We start from the raw sequence: 20,596 nt of genomic DNA on the forward strand, positions 1-20,596 counted from the left end.
TGTAGTGCAATCTCTTTATCATGAAAGCTGAACTTACAAATGTAGAATTATGTACAAAAAATAACTGCATTCAAAAATAAAACTATGTAAAACTTTAGAGCCTTCAAGTCCACTCAGTCCTGCTTTTTGTTCAGCCAGTCACTCAGACAAACAAGTTTGTTTCCATTTGCAGGTGACAGTGTGAACAAGAAGCAGGCAGCATTATCACCTGAAAATGAGAGCAGGCGTTCTGATGGCACTGTTGTTGTTGTAGTTGCAAGGTATTTACGTGCCAGATGCGCTAAAGAGTCATACGTCCCTTCATGCTTCAAGCACCATTCCAGGAGACATGCGTCCATGCCGATGACTGGTTCTGCTTGAGAACAATCCAAAGCAGTGCAGACCGACGCATGTTCATTTTCTTTATCTGAGTCGGATGCCGCCCAGTAGAAGGTTGATTTTCTTTTTTGGTGGTTCGGATTCTGTAGTTTCCTCATTGGAGTGTTGCTCTTTTAAGACTTCTGAAAGCATGCTCCACACCTCGTCCCTCTCAGATTTTGGAAGGCACTTCAGATTCTTAAACCTTGGGTCGAGTGCTATACCTAGAAATCTCACATTGGTACCTTCTTTGCGTTTTGTCAAATCGGCAGTGAAAGTGTTCTTAAAATGAACAACATGTGCTGGGTCACCATCTCAGATGGCTATAACATGAAATATATGGCAGAATGCCGGTAAAACAGAGCAGGAGACATACAATTCTTCCCCAAGGAGTTCAGTCACAAATTTAATTAACACATTTTTTTTTTAACAAGCGTCCTCAGCATAGAAGCATGTCCCCTGGAATGGTGGCTGAAGAATGAAGGGGCATATGAATGTTTAGCATATCTGACACGTAAATACCTTGCAGTGCCGGCTACAAAAGTGCCATGAAAATACCTGTTCTCATTTCAGGCGACATTGTAAAGCAGGCAGCAATATCTCCCATCAATGGAAACAAACTTGTTTGTTTTAGCGATTGGCTGAACAAGAAGTAGGACTGAGTGGACTTGTAGGCTCTAAAGTTTTACATTGTTTTGTTTTTGAGTGCGGTCATGTAACCAAAAAAATCTACATTTGTAAGTTGCACTTTCATGACAAAGAGACTGCACTACAGTACTTGTATGAGGTGAATTGAAAAATACTAATTCTTTTGTTTATCATTTTTACAGTGCAAATATTTGTAATAAAAAACATACACTTTGATTTCAACTACAACACAGAATATATATGAATATGTAGAAAAACATCCAAAATATTTAATAAAATTTCAGTTGGTATTCTATTGTTTAACAGTGCGATTAAAACTGTGATTTATTTTTTTAACCACAATTAAATTTTTTGAGTTAATCGCGTTCGTTAATTGCAATTAATTGACAGCCCAAGTATATAAACTTAAGCATATATACGTTTTGGTGGTCCAAATGTTGTGGGTGTGTTGGGGGTGGTTAAGGGTACCCCTGCTTATCTTTTAAAGTGACACTGCAGAAGTGAATTTTTAGGAGTAGTTTGATCAGGCAAAAATAAAGTCTTGACCAAGAGTCCAGAAAAGAGATTCCAAACCTAAAGAAAAAGGAGCAAAGACATGTGTGAGAGCCAGTGAAAGGGGTATCAAGGAGGCAGGGGCAATGTGAAAGGAGACTAGGTCAAAGATTTAGGGAGTGGTGCAGAGTCTTGAAAGCAAGGACAAACCGCTTAAAAATGTGTCATAAAATAAGACTGGAGACTTAAAGGGAAGTGAGAGTGGTGTAGCTGCTTTTATAAGATGGATCAGGGTTTTGACCTATACAAAGTTTGGGTTAATATACCCTTATAAAAATGTTTTTAGTACATTACCTGATAGTAGGGCAGCAAATATTTCTTAAACTTGGAACTAATATGGAAAATTCTATAAAAGTTTACTTACCTGTAAATGGGTACATGTGGTGGGTAAAGATTACAGAAAGAATGTCTTCTTGATTGCAAGGAACTTGAACCAAATGACTTGCTTTTCCTTTGCAACTTGTGATCCCAGGAGGTAATTGTGGTGTTTTGGTTCAGGACTTGGGACTGTTTCAAGTTATCTTCACTGAGCCAGAAGCTGGCCTCTAGCTGCTCTAGGTTTCTCTTGGCTTCCAGTAATTTTTGCTTCTTGACAATCCTCTCCAACTGGAACTTGACCTTTTTCCGCCTTATGTTTCTTTCTGCTTTCTTTAAAGAGTATCTCCGCAAAAGCTCCAGCTGTACCAGCCTCTTCCTGTTCCGCACTACCAGGGAAGGACAGATCTCCAAATCCACAGTATTCTGCACTTCAGTTTCTGCATATGACTTAGACTCTGTCTGTACAGCAAACTCCCTCTGCTGCGGTTGAAGGGAAGCCAGTTGTTTCTTCTCATTAATAAGCCACTGTTGGTCTATAAGCAAAATTATAAAAGAAAAATATTAGAAAATGTCTTCATTATTATCCTGTTCCTAATTTCAATCAGCAGCAAAGACCCACCTGAAGGGTGTAATCAATTATACATTAAGACTTTGTATGAATCATTTAAACCAGATCAGGATATTTAAAATGGCTGCTATCAGACACCTCTTCTGTTCTGCTTCAGTATATTGTTGGCCTACCCCCACTGCCTTTCTTAATTCTAAGATCCCTTCCTTCTCTAGCGTCTCAAGGGTACACAGACGGGACAGAAGCAGGAAGCCAGATTAAAGGCAGAAGCAGGCAGCCAGACAAAAGGGATTCTCTGATCTGTACTTGCTGGATACCAAAGGAACAAAACTTGTGATCCAACAAATCTAGAGAAAGTTGATATGTCACATCCCCTCTAGTGGCAGCACTGTGCTGTATTAGTAATGGAGAGACCTCCAACTGGGATAAGACTTGGAAAGCTGACTACAAGTATGCTGCATCAGTGGTGGAGTTGGTTTTAAAAGCTTATCCCATCAGCTTCATTAAGGGAGCTGATGGGATAAGCTTTCTCTAGCAAGAATTTGCAATGGCAAGTAACTTCTATAGGGATAAGCATCTACACATCTAATTCCTCAAAAATCATTCAAACTTTGACCTTAAAATGCAGTGGATACACTTAATGTTTCCTGCTGGTTTGAGAGGTGTTACCAAGTTCTATTGGTATTCCTCATTTAATGTGTGTGTCTCCAACAGTATTGACTTTCAAAATGGAAGAAACTTCCTATACTTCTACCTTAACATTTCTGAGATCAGATTATGGTTTGTATGTGTGATTTTAAGGAACTGAAAATGTGCATTGTGGGTAGGTCTACGATGGAACTGAAAGGCAGTGTGTTGTGGAGCCAAGGTGCCCAAAGCATTTGGGTGTTACATTTGGCTAACAAGATATGGGAATTGAGTTTTGCCTACATGTTGACGTTGTCTTAACTAGTAATTTCCTGGATTTTTAGTGACTCCATTGAAAGTATATGCACTTAAACAACCTAACTCTATAGCTCCTCTATCTATGGTCCATATCCCCATAGTATTTGAGTGCTTTGAAAGTATTTAAAAATACAGATAACAATAGTTCTCTATGTTCCCCTTTCTTCTTTCCCAGCCTGTTGAAGAAACAACTTAATTTATGTATTATATTTGTTGGTTTGGTTTTGCTCGTTTATGCTGATGTGTATGTTCATCTAAAGTGAGGGAAAGCTAAGTCAATAAAATGGAATTTGCATTTAGCTCTGAAAGTGGTTAGTTCCACGGTCATTCTTATCTCTTATGAGTTCCATAAACTAGTTCTAGATCTGAAAGTTCTGTTTCCTGTGCTCATAAGTCAACTGCTTCATTGTCCCTGCAGAACGTAACTGTCACGAGACGTCCGCAGGGATCAGTTCTGGGTCTGGTTCTGTTCAATACCTTCATCAATGATTTAGATAATAGCACAGGGAGTACACTTATAAAGCTGGGAGGGGTTGCAAGTGCTTTTAGGATAGGATTAAAATTCAAAATGATCTGGACAAACTGGAGAAACGGTCTGTAATTTCCATTTGAATGTACAGACAGAGAAGAGACCATGATGTAATAGTAATGTTGCAGTTTTAACCTATAATTAATTAGACTCTGCTTCAACTACTGCAGGACACTTCTTGCTCAGTACTGACAAAGATATGAAAGCATTTGACTGGAAGGTATCAATCACATTTAGAGAAGGTCAAAATTAATAGTTTTAGAGGCCAGCAAAATGAATTATTGTACAGAGCTGCCATCAAGCAAATTTTTGAAACCTAGGTGAAATTCTGGTCCCACTGAAGTCAATGGCAAAATTCACTTTTACTTCAGCAGGGCCATGATTTTACCCCTAAACTTGAGTGTCCCTTGTAAATTTCATATTATATATTATGTGTTGACCTAGATTTTAAACAAATTGTCTCTTCCTTTTCACGTTTGTCCCTCTTGTAATTTTTGGTTCTCTCTGTATTTAATTGGTTTCATTATTTAGGTTTCACATGGAATCTGCAGAAGATTTCAATCCATGCCATGGGCCTGTGCACATACATTTTCCTATGAACATCAGTTTGAGAGTGAAATGGACTATGAATATGGTCTATGCCATTTTACAGGTGATACCTGTAAGGATATAACACCCACAGATCTTTACCGCAGTTGCAAGCATGCGTTGTTCCATCAGTGTGTGCTGGTGTGTATAACAGTCTGTCTTCAAAGAGCAACTCCCCACATGCCTTTCATCAGAAATTATCTCAGCCTTGAAAGGCCTTCTTGGGTTTCAACTTCCCAGGATAAATTCAAGAGGTAACAGTTAGACATTTAAAAAAGGAAAAAACCCAGATCGCCAAGTCACTCCACACTGCCATAAGCGGCACTTGAGTTAAATACTTAAATAGAGCCACGCAATACAAGCAGCAACCGGGAGTATCAGGAGAGGCATTGAGCTCCATGCGATAAAACAAGTAGTACTACTCCTGGGGAAATTCTGTGCCAAAAAATTATAAAATCTGCAAACAATATTTTAAAGTTCTGCATATTATTGGCCCTCCGAGCCACATATGTCATCTTCAGAAGTTCAAGAGCTGGGGCACACCTGCTGGGAGCCAGGGGTTGGGGTTTCAGCCCCACTCCTGCTGAAGCCCCAAGCCCTGGCAGGTGCACCCCGTAGGGCTGAAGCTCTGAGCCGCCCCACCCGCTGGGTAGAAGTCCCTACCCCACCACCCCGCTGGAAGGCAGAGGTCCTGAGCTATCCTCCAGTCTGATAGGTGGAGAATGGGGGAAGATGTGGGGGGCTACGCAAGCTGTACTTTAATGGTACAAGAGTCGCATGTAGCTTGTGAGTCACAGTTTGGCCACCCCTGCTATATAATCATGCCAGTTTCAATTATTTTTGTAATTTACTTCAAAATACCTTCCAGCAATACAGAACAACAACAACAAAAAAGTCCCCCACGAGCAGAGAGTTAAAGAAACCCCTATGACAACCAAGTTCCTGTTTCTCTGCCCGCCCCCCACCCCGAGCCCAGCTGCGGGGTCAGACACCCACATCCCCTCCCCTCAGAGCCCAGCCGTGGGGCACCCCATAGCCCAGACATTCTCATCCCCTACCCCCAGGGCCCAGCTGGGGGCCAAACTGAGCTGTGGGACCCCCCGAACCTAGACACTCGCACCCCCTATCACCCCAGAGCCCAGCCGCCCCTCTCCCCAACCCAGACACTCACACCCTCAACTCCTCAGTGTCCAGCCGCCACCCCCCACACCAGTCCAGACACCCACACCTCCTATCCCCCCGCCCCAGAGATCAAGAGGGAGAACAGCCTGATACTGCGTCCTGGGCTTCTCTGGAGTTTCCTGCATGCTGCCTCCTTCCTTCAGGGCATGCTGGGAACTGCAGCTGCCTGGAGCCTTCTGGCTCCCTTCCCCTCCCCCAGGCAGTGTCTTCTACTGTATTTGCGAGCTGGACTCTGCATGGTCCAGCAGCCCCTATTGGTGGCCAGCAGCTCTCCAGTTCATTTCTGTGGGGGAAAAGGAAATTCTGCGCAGAACATTAATTTCCGTGCAAATTCTGTATTGCACAGTGGCCCAGAATTCCCGCAGGAGTAGTAGTACTTCCACCACTCAGCAGTGAACCCCCAAGCTAATAAACCAGTGCTGCAGGCAAGGTGCTAATGAATTCCATTAGTCCTCTATCAGCAAAAGTTTGATAACTGTCCTCATAAGGAGGGCAATTATAGGAGAAAACTAGTTAACTGTCAAAGACTCCACCAACGGTCCAAAAATGTAAAAAGGGGAGAAAAATGAAAACAGCAATGAAGGAATGCAGTAAAAGAAGGGAAGTAGAGAGAGAGAGAGAAAGAGAGAAAGACACCCACTTTCTCTGATCTGCTGGTTGATTAGTGCCTGGTCATATTCTAGTTCATGCTCTGCTTTGATCTGTCCTGCCAGGATCTGCTGCTTTAAATCCTCAACGTAGAGCTGCTGCTGTTGAATGTGTTCCCTGTGGAAAGCTTCCTGATCTCTCAGCTTCTGCTTGTATTCTTCATGCACAGAATCTATCTCTCTGCTGTTAGAAATGTTAACAATGATTTTAAACCAAGAAACACAAACATTTTTTTGTTAAGACATTTCTTTATGTTAGACAGACCCTTAAATCAGACAAAATTCAAGCTATTGTGTGTACAATCAAACACATTTAAGGGGTAGAAAATTCTGCCAAGATCATATGGTGCTAAGGTAGTTGCATATGTGATGTCATACATAGTATGTCACAATCCCATATAAATCAGTAAAAGCTACCACACGAGGTTTCTCATGGTAAAATTCCATCATTAGAAAGTTAATAGCAAAGGTAACTTGTTAATATTGTCACTGATCATTTTTGTTTAAGGTCATCCTATAAGGAGATCCTTTTCTTTTAAATATGTAAAAATACCTTGCATGCTGTGCCTTTCATCTGAAGATTTCAAAGTACTTTGCAAAAGTGGCAAGTCGTTATTATTCTTTTGTTACAGGCCAAAAAAACCTGAAGCCTAGTGAGGTTAAGCGAGTAACCCAAGGTTACACAGTCAGTCGCTAATACAGTCAACATAAGAGCCCAGATCTTGTCACCAAATTCTCTGCTCTAACCACTAGATAAGGCTGCTTCTTCTATATTTTAAGTGCAGTTATCGTCAGAAAGGTGACTATGTTAAAAAAAAAAAACACTTTAACAGTTCTTCTCCGAGTGAATTCCAAGATATGTACACATGTATTTCAATGACAAAATATTTTTTTACTAGCTTCTCTTACATTAGTAGTGCTAAGCCACTCATAGTTATGAAAAGAGGGAGCTGGATTCCATTCTGGTTTGTGCATCAACACCACAATTAATAATTAAGGTTCAACTGTAGAATATTTGCAGGAATGATGCATGAACCACATTTGGATTTTTGCTTTTGAAAACCATTTTTTACTTGTAAACTTAGCAAATTAAATGTGTAAAACATTGAAAAAGAATAAACATAGAAAATGCCATTTTTACAGATTCATTTTAGGAACGAATAAAACTTTTATTTACAAAATTATAGCTAATTTAGCCATTTTAGACTCGATTCTGACCAACAGGGATGAACTGGCAGTGAATAGGAAGGTGGACAGCAATTTGGGTGAAAGTGATCATGAAATGATAGATAGATAGGAAAGAAGGAGCAAGAGTGGCAGAATAAGGACAATGGTGTTCAAAAAATCAGATTTTAAACAAACTCAGAGAACTGGTAGGTAAGGTCCCCTGGGAAGAAAATCTATGGGAAAAAAGTGTTCAGGAGAGCTGGCAGTTTCTAAAGGGGACAATATTAAAGGCACAACTGAAAACTATTCTGATGCGAAGGACGATAGGAAAAATAATAAGAGGCCAATATGGCTCCATCAGGAGCTCTTTAATGACCTGAAAACCAAAAAGGAATCCTACAAAAAGTGGAAACCTGGGCAAAGTGCTAAGGAGATTACAAAAGAACAGCACAAGCATGTAGGGACATAAATCAGAAAAACTAAGGCACAAAATGAGTTACACATAGCAAGGGACATGAAACTGACTAAGATGGAATTGTTTAAATACATTAGGAACAAGAGAAATATGAAGAAAAGTGTAGGTCCTCTACTTAATGGGGAAGGAGAGCTAATAACTGATGACATCAAGAAGGTTGAGGTGTTTAATGCCTATTTTGCTTCAGTCTTCACTAAAAAGCTTAATGGTGATCAGATACAATACAATTAATATTAGCAACAAGGGGGAAGGAACGCAAGTCAAAAGAGGGAAAGAACAGGTTAAAGAATATTTAGATTAGTTAGATGTATTCAAGTCTGCAGGGCCTCATAAAATACATCCGAGAGCACTTAAGGAACCAACTGAAGCAATTTTGGAACTGTTAGCAATTATCATTGAGGATGCAGGGAGGATATGAGGTCTGAGAACTGGAGAAACACAAACAAAGTACCTATTTTCAAATAGGGGTACAAAGGAGAAGCTGGGAATTATAGACCAGTCAGCCTAATTTTGATACCTGGAAAGATACGGGAACAAATTATTTAACAGTCAATTTGTAAGCACTTAGAGGACAACAGGATTATAAGGAATAGCCAACAGATATTTGTAAAGAACAAATCATGACAAACCACCCCTAATTTCCTTCTTTGACAGGGTTACTGGCCTAGTGGATTGGGGTAGGAAAACAGTAGATGATATATATCTTGATTTTAGTAAGACTTTTGAGACAGTCCCATGTGACATTCTTAAAAGCAAACTAGGGAAATGTGATGTAGATGAAATTACTATAAAGTGTGTGCAAAACTGATTGAAAGATCATACTCAAGAGTAATTATCAACTGCTCACGGTCAAACTAGGAGGGTGTATCTAGGGGGGCTCTCTAGGGGTCAGGCCTGCATCTGGTACTATTCAGTATTTTCACTAATGACTCGGATAATGGAGTGGAGAGTATGCTTATAAAATTTGCAGATTACACCAAACTGGAAGGTGTTAGCACTTTGGAGGACACAATTAGAATTCAAAATTATCTTGACAAATTGGAGACTTGGTCTGAAATCAACAAGATGAAATTCAATAAAGACAAGTGAAAAGTGCTACACTTAGAAAGGAAAAATCAAATGCACAGCTACAAATGAGGAATAATTGGTTAATTGGTAGTAAAGCTAAAAAGGATCTGGAGGTTATAGTGTATCACAAATTGAAAATGAATCAACAATGTAATGTCGTTGTGAAACAGGTTAACATCATTCTGGAGTGTATTAACAGGAGTCTTGTATGTAAGACAGGAGGTAACTGTCCCGCTCTATTCAGCACAGATGAGGCCTCAGCTAGAGTGCTGTGTCCAATTCTGGGCACCACACTTTAGGAAAAATTTGAACAAATAAGAGACAGTCCAAAGGAGAGCAACAAAAATGATCAATGGTTTAGAAAACCTGACCAATGACAAAAGGTTAAAAAAAACTGGGCATGTTTAGTTTTGAGAAAAAAATGATGCGGGAGGGAAGAACTGATAACAGGTCTTCAAACATATTAAGGACTGTTATAAAAAGAACTGTGATCAATTGTTCTCCATGCCCACTGAATATAGGACAAGCATCAAAGGAGATTTAGGTTAGATACCAGGAAAAACTTTCTGACTATAAAGGGCGGTTAAGCCCTGGGACAGGCTTCCAAGGGAGGTTGTAGAATTCCCATCACAGAAGGTTTGTACAAACAGGTTGGACAAACAGCTGCCAGGGATTGTCTCGGTTTACTTGGTCCCGCCTCAGCACAGGGGACTGAATTTGATGACTTCTCAAGGTTCCTGCCAACCTACGTTTCTGATTCTAGATTGACACTTTTGCTCTTTTTAAAGGAAACTGTAAAGCTTTAAAGAGCCTTTGTGCCCCCCAATGAAAACATTTTAAAAGTTTTACATAGCAATAATTCTGCTGTACCAGCAGCACTAGCATATCCACTCACATGAGAGTTTGTTTTTGCTGAATTGGCATGAAGCTAGTTAACCTCCCCAATGTTAAAATTTAGAGTTTGCACATTCAGCAGGACAATACTAGCCAAACCTACTTACACTATTGAAAGCTCCGTACTAGGAATACGTCCCTGAAAGACACAGTACACAGAAGTATACCCATACCCCACTGCAATCAGAAATGCTTTGCAACACTTAGAAAACACCATGACTACAATTATTATCATACTGTTATAATCCTATGTTTTCATTATGTGGACAAAGAGCTATGGCTCTTTACCTCTCTGAGGTAATTGATTCTGTAACAGAGGAAGGGAATATTGTCCTATTATTGCTAAAAGAGCAAGACGCACATGCTAGTTACAATTCTGTTGCTATATCGGTGTCTCTGCCTTCTCTCTCTGTTTTTAGTAGTATGAGATAAAAATCAGACATAGCAATGAAGAAAGGCCTGAGTACCCATGCACAGGCTAGGACGGACCACCAACCAGCCTTAATACATTTACTGCTTGACAACGGTTTCTCTGAGGAGGAGGAGAGAGATAATGAAAATTCATAGGCTGCTGCTTACATAATACAGGTATGGCAGAACATGGAGTGTTTTTCCACTGGCTGTGAGGCTAGTGATCTTGCGAATAATGTGATTTGCTTGGATTTGGGATTCAGATCTGTCACTCCACATTCAGTGATAAAAACAATTATATGAATCCAAAATGTTTCCCATTTACATTCTGAACGTTTTACAGTCACCCCAAATTATCCTTGCTGGTTTGTGAAAATGATAAAGTGAAGTTATAAATGAAGTGACAATAGCCAAACAAGAAAATAAAATGCTAACATATCTGGTAGCTGAATTTTCCAAACAGACAATTTAAAGTCCAATTAATATGTTCAAAATACATCTGAATTATTAACTAAAAATGAAGGTCATCTTATGTTACAAAAACAAATTAACATATTCCAAGGTAAGTACAGGTGGTTGTTTCATTGGTCCACTGAAACATACCCTGAACCGGACACACCAGTAAGATTTCATCTTGTTTCATATATTCCAAATCTATGCATTTCAAGCAGGGATCAGTTCCCTCTATTGCTTGCACCCCTTCTCTCCCAAATCCACATGCATACATAAACAGTTCATGTAGCACTATAAGGAAATAAAATAATTTAACATCAGGACAGGCATAGGGTAAGCCGTTTAAATTCTGCAGAGCTGAGCATCTATCTCCAAAACAGAAACCCAGATAGACAAGACCACCATTTAGTGGTGCACAGCATGTCAAAAATAAATAAAGGACAGCGGTTTGCCGCTGTAGAATTGTACACACACCCCAGATTTACCAAATACAATAGAAATATTAACAGTTCATCCTCCTCTAAGTAAACATTTAAAACTATTAAGTAGGCAGCCAAAAAAAAAAAAATACCAACCTTAACCTAATGGTAATAAATTACTGAGAAAATCTTCATATTGTAACAAAGCTGGATTGTTTTTCATCTCATCTTTCTATCCACAAAGTTTGCATTAGGCATGCTAAATGAACCTGCTGTAGATCCACATTTTCTCCAGCCTGTTTTGCTGTCAGCTTTCTGGAGTCCTATTGTGTAATTCCCCTCCCCTCTTCCCGAAACACTTCCAAGGCTGATGCAGAGGCTGGCAGCTTCTACAGCATAATGCAGTTTTCAGTAACTATGGCAGCGATAGCCCTGTAATGAAGCAGAGTGCTTCTTGCAATGTAACATTAAGGCTCAAAACAAGAAACTTAAGCAAAGTAGTATTACAAAAGAAAAAAAAATACTGTCCCTTAACACCAGTTTTACTGATTTAAAGACAGAAAAACCATCACTCAAATCAGACAGTTTTCCCCCTTCTTACTGCCGATCCAGATTCCAGTTAAATTTTTCTTTATTATATAAACCAAAAAAAATCAGAGCAGATTTTTTTTCCCACTGTATATTTGCAAAGCAAGACAGGCTGGCAATAAAAGCAATTACAAGTCCGGGTTTCTAGCCCATCCACTGATTTGCATGTTTCTCTACTATATCCCCTCACCAGCACATTTGTCCAATCAGAAGGCTCCTTTCCCACACCACACCATAGCCTCAGAGTAACACACAGCAAGTAGAGGATTACAGCAACTGCACAGGACCACCCTAGGAAACTAGCTATACATATCTGCTCACATCACAGAATTTAAAGCTTATGAGCTCTTAAAGGGAAAAGCGATAAAATGGCTCTGAACATTTTGTGTTATCTCCTTCCCAAATCTCTTGACACTCTGCAGGTTACACAATTATATGCAGAAAGAAAATGAATTAAAAACGGTAGAAGAGCCATATGTGATCTTTGAAAACAAGCACACGAAGGGAAATCCCTAAAGGCTGGAGAAGGGACATCATCATCCTGCAAGACAGGCATTTAGTTCTTTGACAAGCTGGTGTGCTTAAAGAAAAAAAATGTCTGCTGACTAGTATGATTGTTCAATTGTCTTATGTTCTCCTCTTAAGAGTATGACCAACTCCTTCTACAGCCTAAATATGCAGACACAACACCACCAGCCAGAAGTGACCTACCAACAACACATCTGAGCATCTCTGTAAGACAGTCCTATCCCTCTGGCCAGCGACGAGACACGCACACTGCCTCTGGAGAATAAATTTACAGTCCTTTCCCTAGTCCAGAATAAGACTCCTGTAAGTCAAGACACAACATATGCTCCATAGAGGACAATGGTGTCTCTGCAAAATTCTAGCTCAGTTGGAATTACACTCTATCTCAGCTTCCCCGTGATTTCAACTGAATATAGCATTCTTCAGTTCGTGTGCTGAAGTGCTATATAATGCCGCTGTGCACTGTTATTCAGCTGCTGTATCCCACCCCAGATGTGACAGTATTTCACAGGTGGGTGAAGTGATCCATTACGTACTTCAGAAATATAAAGCTCTGAGATCTCCAAATGAGAGCCATTATTAGAATTTCATATTATTATTATTATTATTATGAGAATATTAACAGGAAATTCTCCTTGTTCACCATATTGCTATGGATTAAGTATGTTAACATGAATTACAGTGTCTTCCAATATTTATAAATAAACCATTTGATTTTTTTATTCTTTTAAACTGGATGAAAAAACACCACCGTTGTAATTTAAAAAAAAGGAGGTGGGGGGCAGAGGAAGGGAAGGAAGAGAAAGAAGGAAGCTTGGATGTGTTATATAAAAGTGGATTATTTCTCCAAGAAACTAAAATGCATCTTCAGCTTATATTTCTGGGATGCTGCTTCTTTCGTTTTCTAGTTTTTTGTATTTTTTTGTTAAATGGGCCTGATTTTGATCTTAAAACACTTGGGCTTCTTAAACAATTTATTCTATAATGCCATCCCTCATCATTAAAACAGAGCACAATTTATCAAGGAAATTTGGGATATATGGTGATTATTTGAATATCTGAGACCCCTAATGATGAAGCATAGGTTTTGTTTTAAATCCATTAATTCTGATATGCAGTATTTATGTAATGCATTATTCTGAAGCTAGTTTTTATTGGGATTTTAAAAACAGACTGACTTGTTTTCCAGTGGGCCCTTTCTTAGTAAAAAGTAACATTCTTTCTTTCTCTTTGAGTGAAATCCTGGCCCTACTGAAGTCAACAGTAAAACTCTCTGTGACTTCTGTGGCACTAGGATTTAACTTTTGTACCTATTGTATTGGTAGTTCAACCAGTATTCACCTAGTATGAGCAGATATTGTACCGGACCCTATACAGTTTGGAGATCCCTAGAACCACCAGACATAGGGCCCAATTCTACAAACATTAATCATATGATTAGTCCTCGCACATGCAAGTAGTCCCATACAAGTCAGTGGAACTACCTTTCGTGAGATTAGGAATACTTACAAGAATAAAGTTTGTTAAATTGGGCCTGGTACATAAAGGACAAACACATCTGGCATTACATTTTAATTACCTGCTTTGGTCAGACTGAGTTAGAGCCTTAATATTATTTCACTGTGAATGTTTGTAGTTATTCTATTCTTATCAAGGGAACAAAAAGTACAGGATTGACCTGGTTACACATAAAAGTCTACAATGAATTTATGAGAATTTATGTCAATTACCAAATTGACACTCATAAAAAATATTACAATTAAAAGTGAAAATGGCATGATGTTCTTTATGTTTATTCCAAATGGGTGAAATTCAGCCCTGGGTAGAGAGCCAGCTTACACATCACTTTGAGTTCTGCTTGAGTCATGTTTAAGCCCTACTTGGAAGGCGCAAGGGTGCTGACCCTTTGCATAGGTGTGAATTTCACCCATCCATTTTTGACACTACTCAGTCCTATGTCAGCTGGAATAATGTTGGGAGTTAGTCAACAATTACTCCACAGCTCCTTCCAACTGCAGCATTTGACTTATAGCACTCTATCCCCTCAAAACTAGCATTATCACACTTACAGTTTAACTGAAAAAAAGAACCCTGAGATGAGATGAAGCAGCTTTGCAGGGTCATTTGCAATCCATTTGTTAAATTGCACTTACAACACTAAAAAAACCCCACAACAATTGGTCAGCGCAGCTTTGAGGTTGGATCCATTAGAATGTTAGGTTTGTCTCACTTGGGACTTGAGTTTAATAGCTTGGCAAGCCACTAAAGCAAAAAAGCATCAAATGTGAAATAAGAATAGCACCATGGCAGCAAGCAATAGGGTCTCATCTGTACTTCGATTGCAAATTGCCGTTCTTACACCTCAGTGTGATGAAATCAAAATAAAAACCCAATGCACTTGGATTATCGTGGTCCAAACTGCCTCCTCCCACAGCAGCCAATCGGGATAGGAAGGGCTAGAAAGGCCAGAAAATCAACATGGTTTTGACATGATCCTAATAATTCTAACTTGTGATAGTCATAGCTAACAAAGCCTAGAAAATTAAGCAATTAAACAATGCTATTGCTCTGAAAAATATGGTGTAATTCCCACATCTGAACAGGATGAGGCAAGAATGGAGATGAAGACCTAATGATTACAGAGGAAGGAGCTGACTGCATCTTTGCACCAGTATCAATTTCTCTGAGCCTCACATATCTGTAATTCTCAAAGTCTGCATGAGAATGGATACTCATTTGCAAAGATTGGAGACCTGTGCACAAAATCTCATGATGCAAGGTACTAACTTCAAGCTATTCTCTTACCTCATTTCAGCTGAATGTTTGCACTCCTCATGGCCTATATGCTTTTGACTGTGGGAAAATGAAGAAATATATTAGTCAGTACTGTATTTCAGATACACTTCTACTAGGTGACATTGATCTGCTCTGTAGAGAGGGCCTCTGCAACATCTACAGACCACTTCAGACCCATTTTAGCCCTATATTATAGACCTTTGTGCTGATCCTCTTAGGGGGAAACATTTCAATCACATGAGCAAATCCACTTATCTGGAATAAGAGACACACTTATCACTTAGTGCATGGGAAGAAAAATTTAGTTTAACTTTGTGGAAAGACTGCAGGAAAGAAACAAAAAAAAGATTGCTGGATTTCTTCAGGTAAAACACAGCTAAGAAAAACTACTCGCACATTATATCAGTAACAGTCATTAATAAAAATTCAAATAAGCAGGACACCAAAAAGTTTCATTTTCAGAGTAACGGTTTAAGATAATCATGGCAAAATGGAAAGCAACATTATACACTATAACATAGCATATTCCCATCCTAAAGGAATGTGCTTCTATACATAATCTGGAAATCAATCAGAAATAGCCCTCAATCCTATCTAGTTTATGAGGGCAACTCGAACACTCACTAAAAAAACAAAACAAAACAGTGATATACAATCCTAGATGCCTTGAGATGTGTGCAAATATCTGATGCCCATCATTGAGAGCCTACAACAAAGTTTCTACCTCTTTTATATTCAAAACTGTGTAGTGAGTCTCTTGGCATCATGTAGATCATTAGCAAACGTCTTATTTGTAAATTTTTCCATTCTGGGGGGGAAGGGAGGTTAAAGTGACATGACCTGGTACATTGTACAAAACAAATAAATACCAAATATTGTTTTGTAAAAAAAGGTATCTCTGTATTAAAATTAAAATAAATTAGCTTAGGAGGATCCTGAGAGAAGGAGAGCACACAGTACACACTTGGAGCCAGTAACACAGAAAGAATGCACAAATACTGTATAAGGATGAATGCTTCATGTTCATAAATATAAAAAGGCAAAACATTCCAAGAGAGTTTAAAGATGCTGAATTTTGCTATTCCACTAGAATAACTCTAGCAAAGAAATGGGTTGATGCTTGAGGAGAACTATGGAAGCAGTTATTGTTCTTTCCCCCACAATTAAATACAAATCACCACCTGGTTGGCACTGAAGCATGACAGCTGTCTAAGAAAAAGCAAATGGTTATATTCAGTTTTATAAATACACCAAATTGCATCCTCTTTATAACTTAAATTACACACCAAAACTAGCTTAAAGGACCATTAAGGTTGCAAAGTTAAGCACTCAAAAGTTAGGAAATGCCAGAATTAAGGTTGCCTGTGCAGCAGTAATTCAGCCCCCTAGTTTGTGAAATTAAAGACCATAATGCATTACAATCACATATTATATTTTCCACAGCTTTATTCAGTGCACATGATAGACCTGCTCTGGGGATGAATCAAGGTTGTGTAGTAAAGGAGGTTGCGGTCTGTAGAACCCCTTTGTTGCACAAGCTGGAAGGCATGTGAGGAAAAGAAAGGATGGTTTCATGGTTAAGGAAGTTGAATGCCCTGAGAATTGGATTCAATCCCTGCCTGTGCCACAGCATTCCTATGTGATGCTGAACAAATCACTTAAACCAAACTCTTCCCTGGTTATCACTAATTGCGTGTTCCTCATTTTCTGGGTGCCTGAGTTGAGACCCTGCGGGGGTCTGATTCGCAGAAGTGCTGAGAACTCACAGCAGCAACTAAAGTCAATGGGAGCTGTGATTTGAACATGTAATGAGCTAATCTATGCTAAGTATTCTGAAAAATCTGATCCTAGTCATCTCAAATTGGACACCCAAAATCAGTGGGATCTTTTGACCTTAATCTCTTTGGGCTAGACCCACAAAGGAATTTAGGAGCTACTAAGATTTCTGCTCAGTTGCTACCTCTCCCTGGAGGTGCCTAAAATTCCCTAGAAGACTAAACTTCTGGTGAAAATATGCCTACATTTCTGGCTTTGGGCATGTGCAAAATCACTGAAGTCCTAACGCTGCCAATCAGTTCAGCATCCTAGATCATGCCTAAACCCCTCAGGATTTTAGGACCTTGCCCACTTATCTCATCTGCAGGGCCCAATTCAGTAGCTGTTCTCAGAGCATGCATATCAGATTGGGCCTCATACAAAAGACTGTTGGGGGTGACCATACAGAGCATTTTTGGGGGACTGGCAGCGTGTGTCCCCCAGGATACCCAATAGCCCATGCTTAGGGCACTCACCTGGAATGTAGGAGACCTGTTTTTAAATCCTTACTCTGCCTGATCTGAAGTAAGGATTTTAACTTGGGTCTTTTATAGCCCAAGTTAGTGCCCTGACCACCAGGGCATAGAATAATCAGGGGTGGTTCTCTCAATCTCTCCTGTTGGAGCTGTTCTACTCATCATTATAATTTAAATCTAAATAAGGAAATAAAATATGATGGGACCTAAGCATTCCACTTCTCTTTGAAATGAACCCAGGTTCCAGGGAAGTTACATTCCGGTGAATACTTCTTTTAAACTTACCTTTCTTTTTCAAGTGGAGAAAAGATATAGGGAGGGGAAGGAGTGAAATCTCCATCCAAGTCCAGCCATTCCAAAGATCTGCTGCTCAATATGGGGGAGGCTTCACTAATCTATTAAAAAACAAGGTGGGAGCAGGAGGAAGGAATATTAAAACAACCTAGTAGGTTTCAATTTATTATTGCTGCTGTTAATATGTGCTGCAGAATAGAGGTATGGTCCTTGTCCCAATGACCTTACAGATGTCTAAGTCTGTTTGGAAATCTGAATAAACTATCTCCTGAATAATATCCTGCAGCAGTGAGTTCCCTTTTTATACACCATATAAAAAAGTATTTCCTTTTATCAATTTTTAATTTCAGTCTCTAACTCTGATGCATGTAACAACATCTGCATGGATAATAACACTGGGACACTCAATACATTAATTCTATAATTTCACCAGCTAAAATTGCTTTTAGTGTATTTAATGCTGAACAGTGAGCTAATAACAAAGAGGACAACTCAGAATACTATTGATCGTGGAAAGTTTTTAAATGGTCTTTCCACTTTAATGCCTTAAATTATATTGTTTCAACGCCAGCGAAGTCATGACTGGAAAACAAGGGCATGTTAAATTATTTAAGAGGATCTGCATTTTCTTTTGCTAAGCAACTCTGGAAATGGCACTGATGTCCAGCCACAATGGTTTAGTGTAACTACAGACCACTAGAAGGAGGAAATGGGGCAAGTAAATAAGTAGATATGAAGAAACATTATACATTTCATGTTTGCTTTTAAAATGAAATAATAAAGTTAGTCACCAATGAAGGAATTTAGGAAAGAAAAATATAAAGTCTCAAAACTTACCAATCTTCTTTGTCTTAAAATGGCAGCTTCTGCTGGGTGGTTGAACCTAAATTTATGAGCCTTGCCCAGGACAACAAGACCTCCTGTTTTTTTAAAAAAAAGAAAAAAGAAAAAAGAAAAAAAAGGAAACTATGGAGACAAAATTTATCAAACATCTGGAATTTGATGTGTATCCATGGTACATACTATTTAAACTGCTCCTAGTAACACTTTGCTCACTGTTACTGCCAGCATTACTGTGCTTTTTAAAAAATCTTAAACCCTGGAGGTCAGGGGCAAATCCACTACTGGAAATTTCTTTTTATTCTGACTCCTCTATCTCAATGACACAAGGAGCACATAAGAGAAAATTTTCAAGTCCCAGTGCTCAGTAATTAAGATACTCAAAAATCTTTAAAGTGAAAATGCTACAAAAAGTGAGAAAAAAATCTAAAGTACCAATTATTAAGTAAAAGAAAAAAATTCAAAGAAGAATTTAGAAACGCCCCTACATAAAGCCATATTTTAATCCCACAGAATCATGATCTTGGAACTTTGAAGTAGAATTGAAAAAAGTGTCAATAATAAGATAGGTTTCAGAGTAGCAGCCGTGTTAGTCTGTATTCGCAAAAAGAAAAGGAGTACTTGTGGCACCTTAGAGACTAACCAATTTATTTGAGCATAAGCTGTCCATTTATTCTTTTATGTAGAGACTGTCCAGTTTGCTCAATGTTCATGGCAGAGGGGCACTGCTGGCACATGATGGCATATATCACATTGGTAGATGTACAGGTGAATGAGCCTCTGATAGTGTGGCTGATGTGATTAGGCCCTATGATGGTGTCCCCTGAATAGATATGTGGGCACAGTTGGCAACAGGCTTTGTTGCAAGGATAGGTTCCTGGGTTAGTGGTTCTGTTGTGTGGTGTGTGGTTGCTGGTGAGTATTTGCTTCAGGTTGGGGGGCTGTCTGTAGGCAAGGACTGGCCTGTCTCCCAAGATCTGTGAGAGTGATAGGTCGTTCTTCAGGATAGGTTGTAGATCCTTGATAATGCGTTTAAGAGGTTTTAGTTGGGGGCTGAAGGTGACGGCTAGTGCCTTTTTGTATAAAGACTTGTCCAGTAAGCTGAATAAGACTGTCTGCTGGTGGTGTGAAAGAAGAAGCATCTCCTAACAGCAGGAGTTCTGGGCAGCCAAGAAAAGTGGTTTCCCAGTTTTCAGTGGTAGCCATGTTAGTCTGTATCAGCAAAAAAAAACAAAACGAGGAGTCCTTGTGGCACCTTAGAGACTAACAAATTTATTTGGGCATAAGCTTCCGTGGGCTAGAACCCACTTAGAATATCAGGGTTGGAAGGGACCTCAGGAGGTCACCTAGTCCAACCCCCTGCTCAAAGCAGGACCAATCCTCAACTAAATCATCCCAGCCAGGGCTTTGTCAAGCCTGATCTTAAAAACCTCAAAAGGAAGGAGATTCTACCACCTACCTAGGTAACACATCCCAGTGCTTCACCACCCTCCTAGTGAAAAAGTTTTTCCTAATATCCAACCTAAATCTCCCCCACTGCAACTTGAGACCATTACTCCTTGTTCTGTCATCTGCTACCACTGAGAACAGTCTAGAGCCATCCTCTTTGGAACCCCCTTTCAGGTAGTTGAAAGCAGTTATAAAATCGCCCCTCATTCTTCTCTTCCGCAGACTAAACAATCCCAGTTCCCTCAGCCGCTCCTCATAAATCATGTGTTCCAGTTCCCTAATAATTTTTGTTGCCCTCCGCTGGATGCTTTCCAATTTTTTCACATCCTTCTTGCAGTGTGGGGCCCAAAACTGGACACACTACTCCAGATGAGGCCTCACCAATGTTGAACAGAGGAGAACAATCACATCCCTTGATCTGCTGGCAATGCCCCTACTTATACAGCCCAAAATGCAATTGGCCTTCTTGGCAACATCCAAGGTTGGATTGACTCATATCCAGCTTCTCATCCACTGTAACCCCTAGGTTCTTTTCTGCAGAACTGCTGCCTAGCCATTCGATCCCTAGTCTGTAGCGGTGCATGGGATT

The 20,596-nt window shown here is 39.5% G+C and overlaps 1 protein-coding gene across 2 annotated transcripts in view; it reads right to left on the bottom strand.

The window, feature by feature from the left end:
• Window positions 1–20,596, bottom strand: part of STARD9 (StAR related lipid transfer domain containing 9) — a 188,806-nt gene that overhangs the window by 33,349 nt on the left and 134,861 nt on the right. For both annotated transcript variants that reach the window (XM_048854798.2, XM_075129679.1), the window contains exons 19-23: window positions 18,556–18,638; window positions 17,710–17,819; window positions 15,143–15,190; window positions 6,328–6,518; window positions 1,922–2,408 (exon numbers count right to left, since the gene is read on the bottom strand). In XM_048854798.2, coding sequence (XP_048710755.2) covers window positions 1,922–2,408; window positions 6,328–6,518; window positions 15,143–15,190; window positions 17,710–17,819; window positions 18,556–18,638 — 919 coding nt within the window. The remainder of the gene's footprint in view (window positions 1–1,921; window positions 2,409–6,327; window positions 6,519–15,142; window positions 15,191–17,709; window positions 17,820–18,555; window positions 18,639–20,596) is intronic.

The sequence above is a fragment of the Caretta caretta genome, chromosome 6 (genome assembly GCF_965140235.1).
Source record: "Caretta caretta isolate rCarCar2 chromosome 6, rCarCar1.hap1, whole genome shotgun sequence".
Lineage (NCBI taxonomy): Eukaryota > Metazoa > Chordata > Testudines > Cheloniidae > Caretta > Caretta caretta.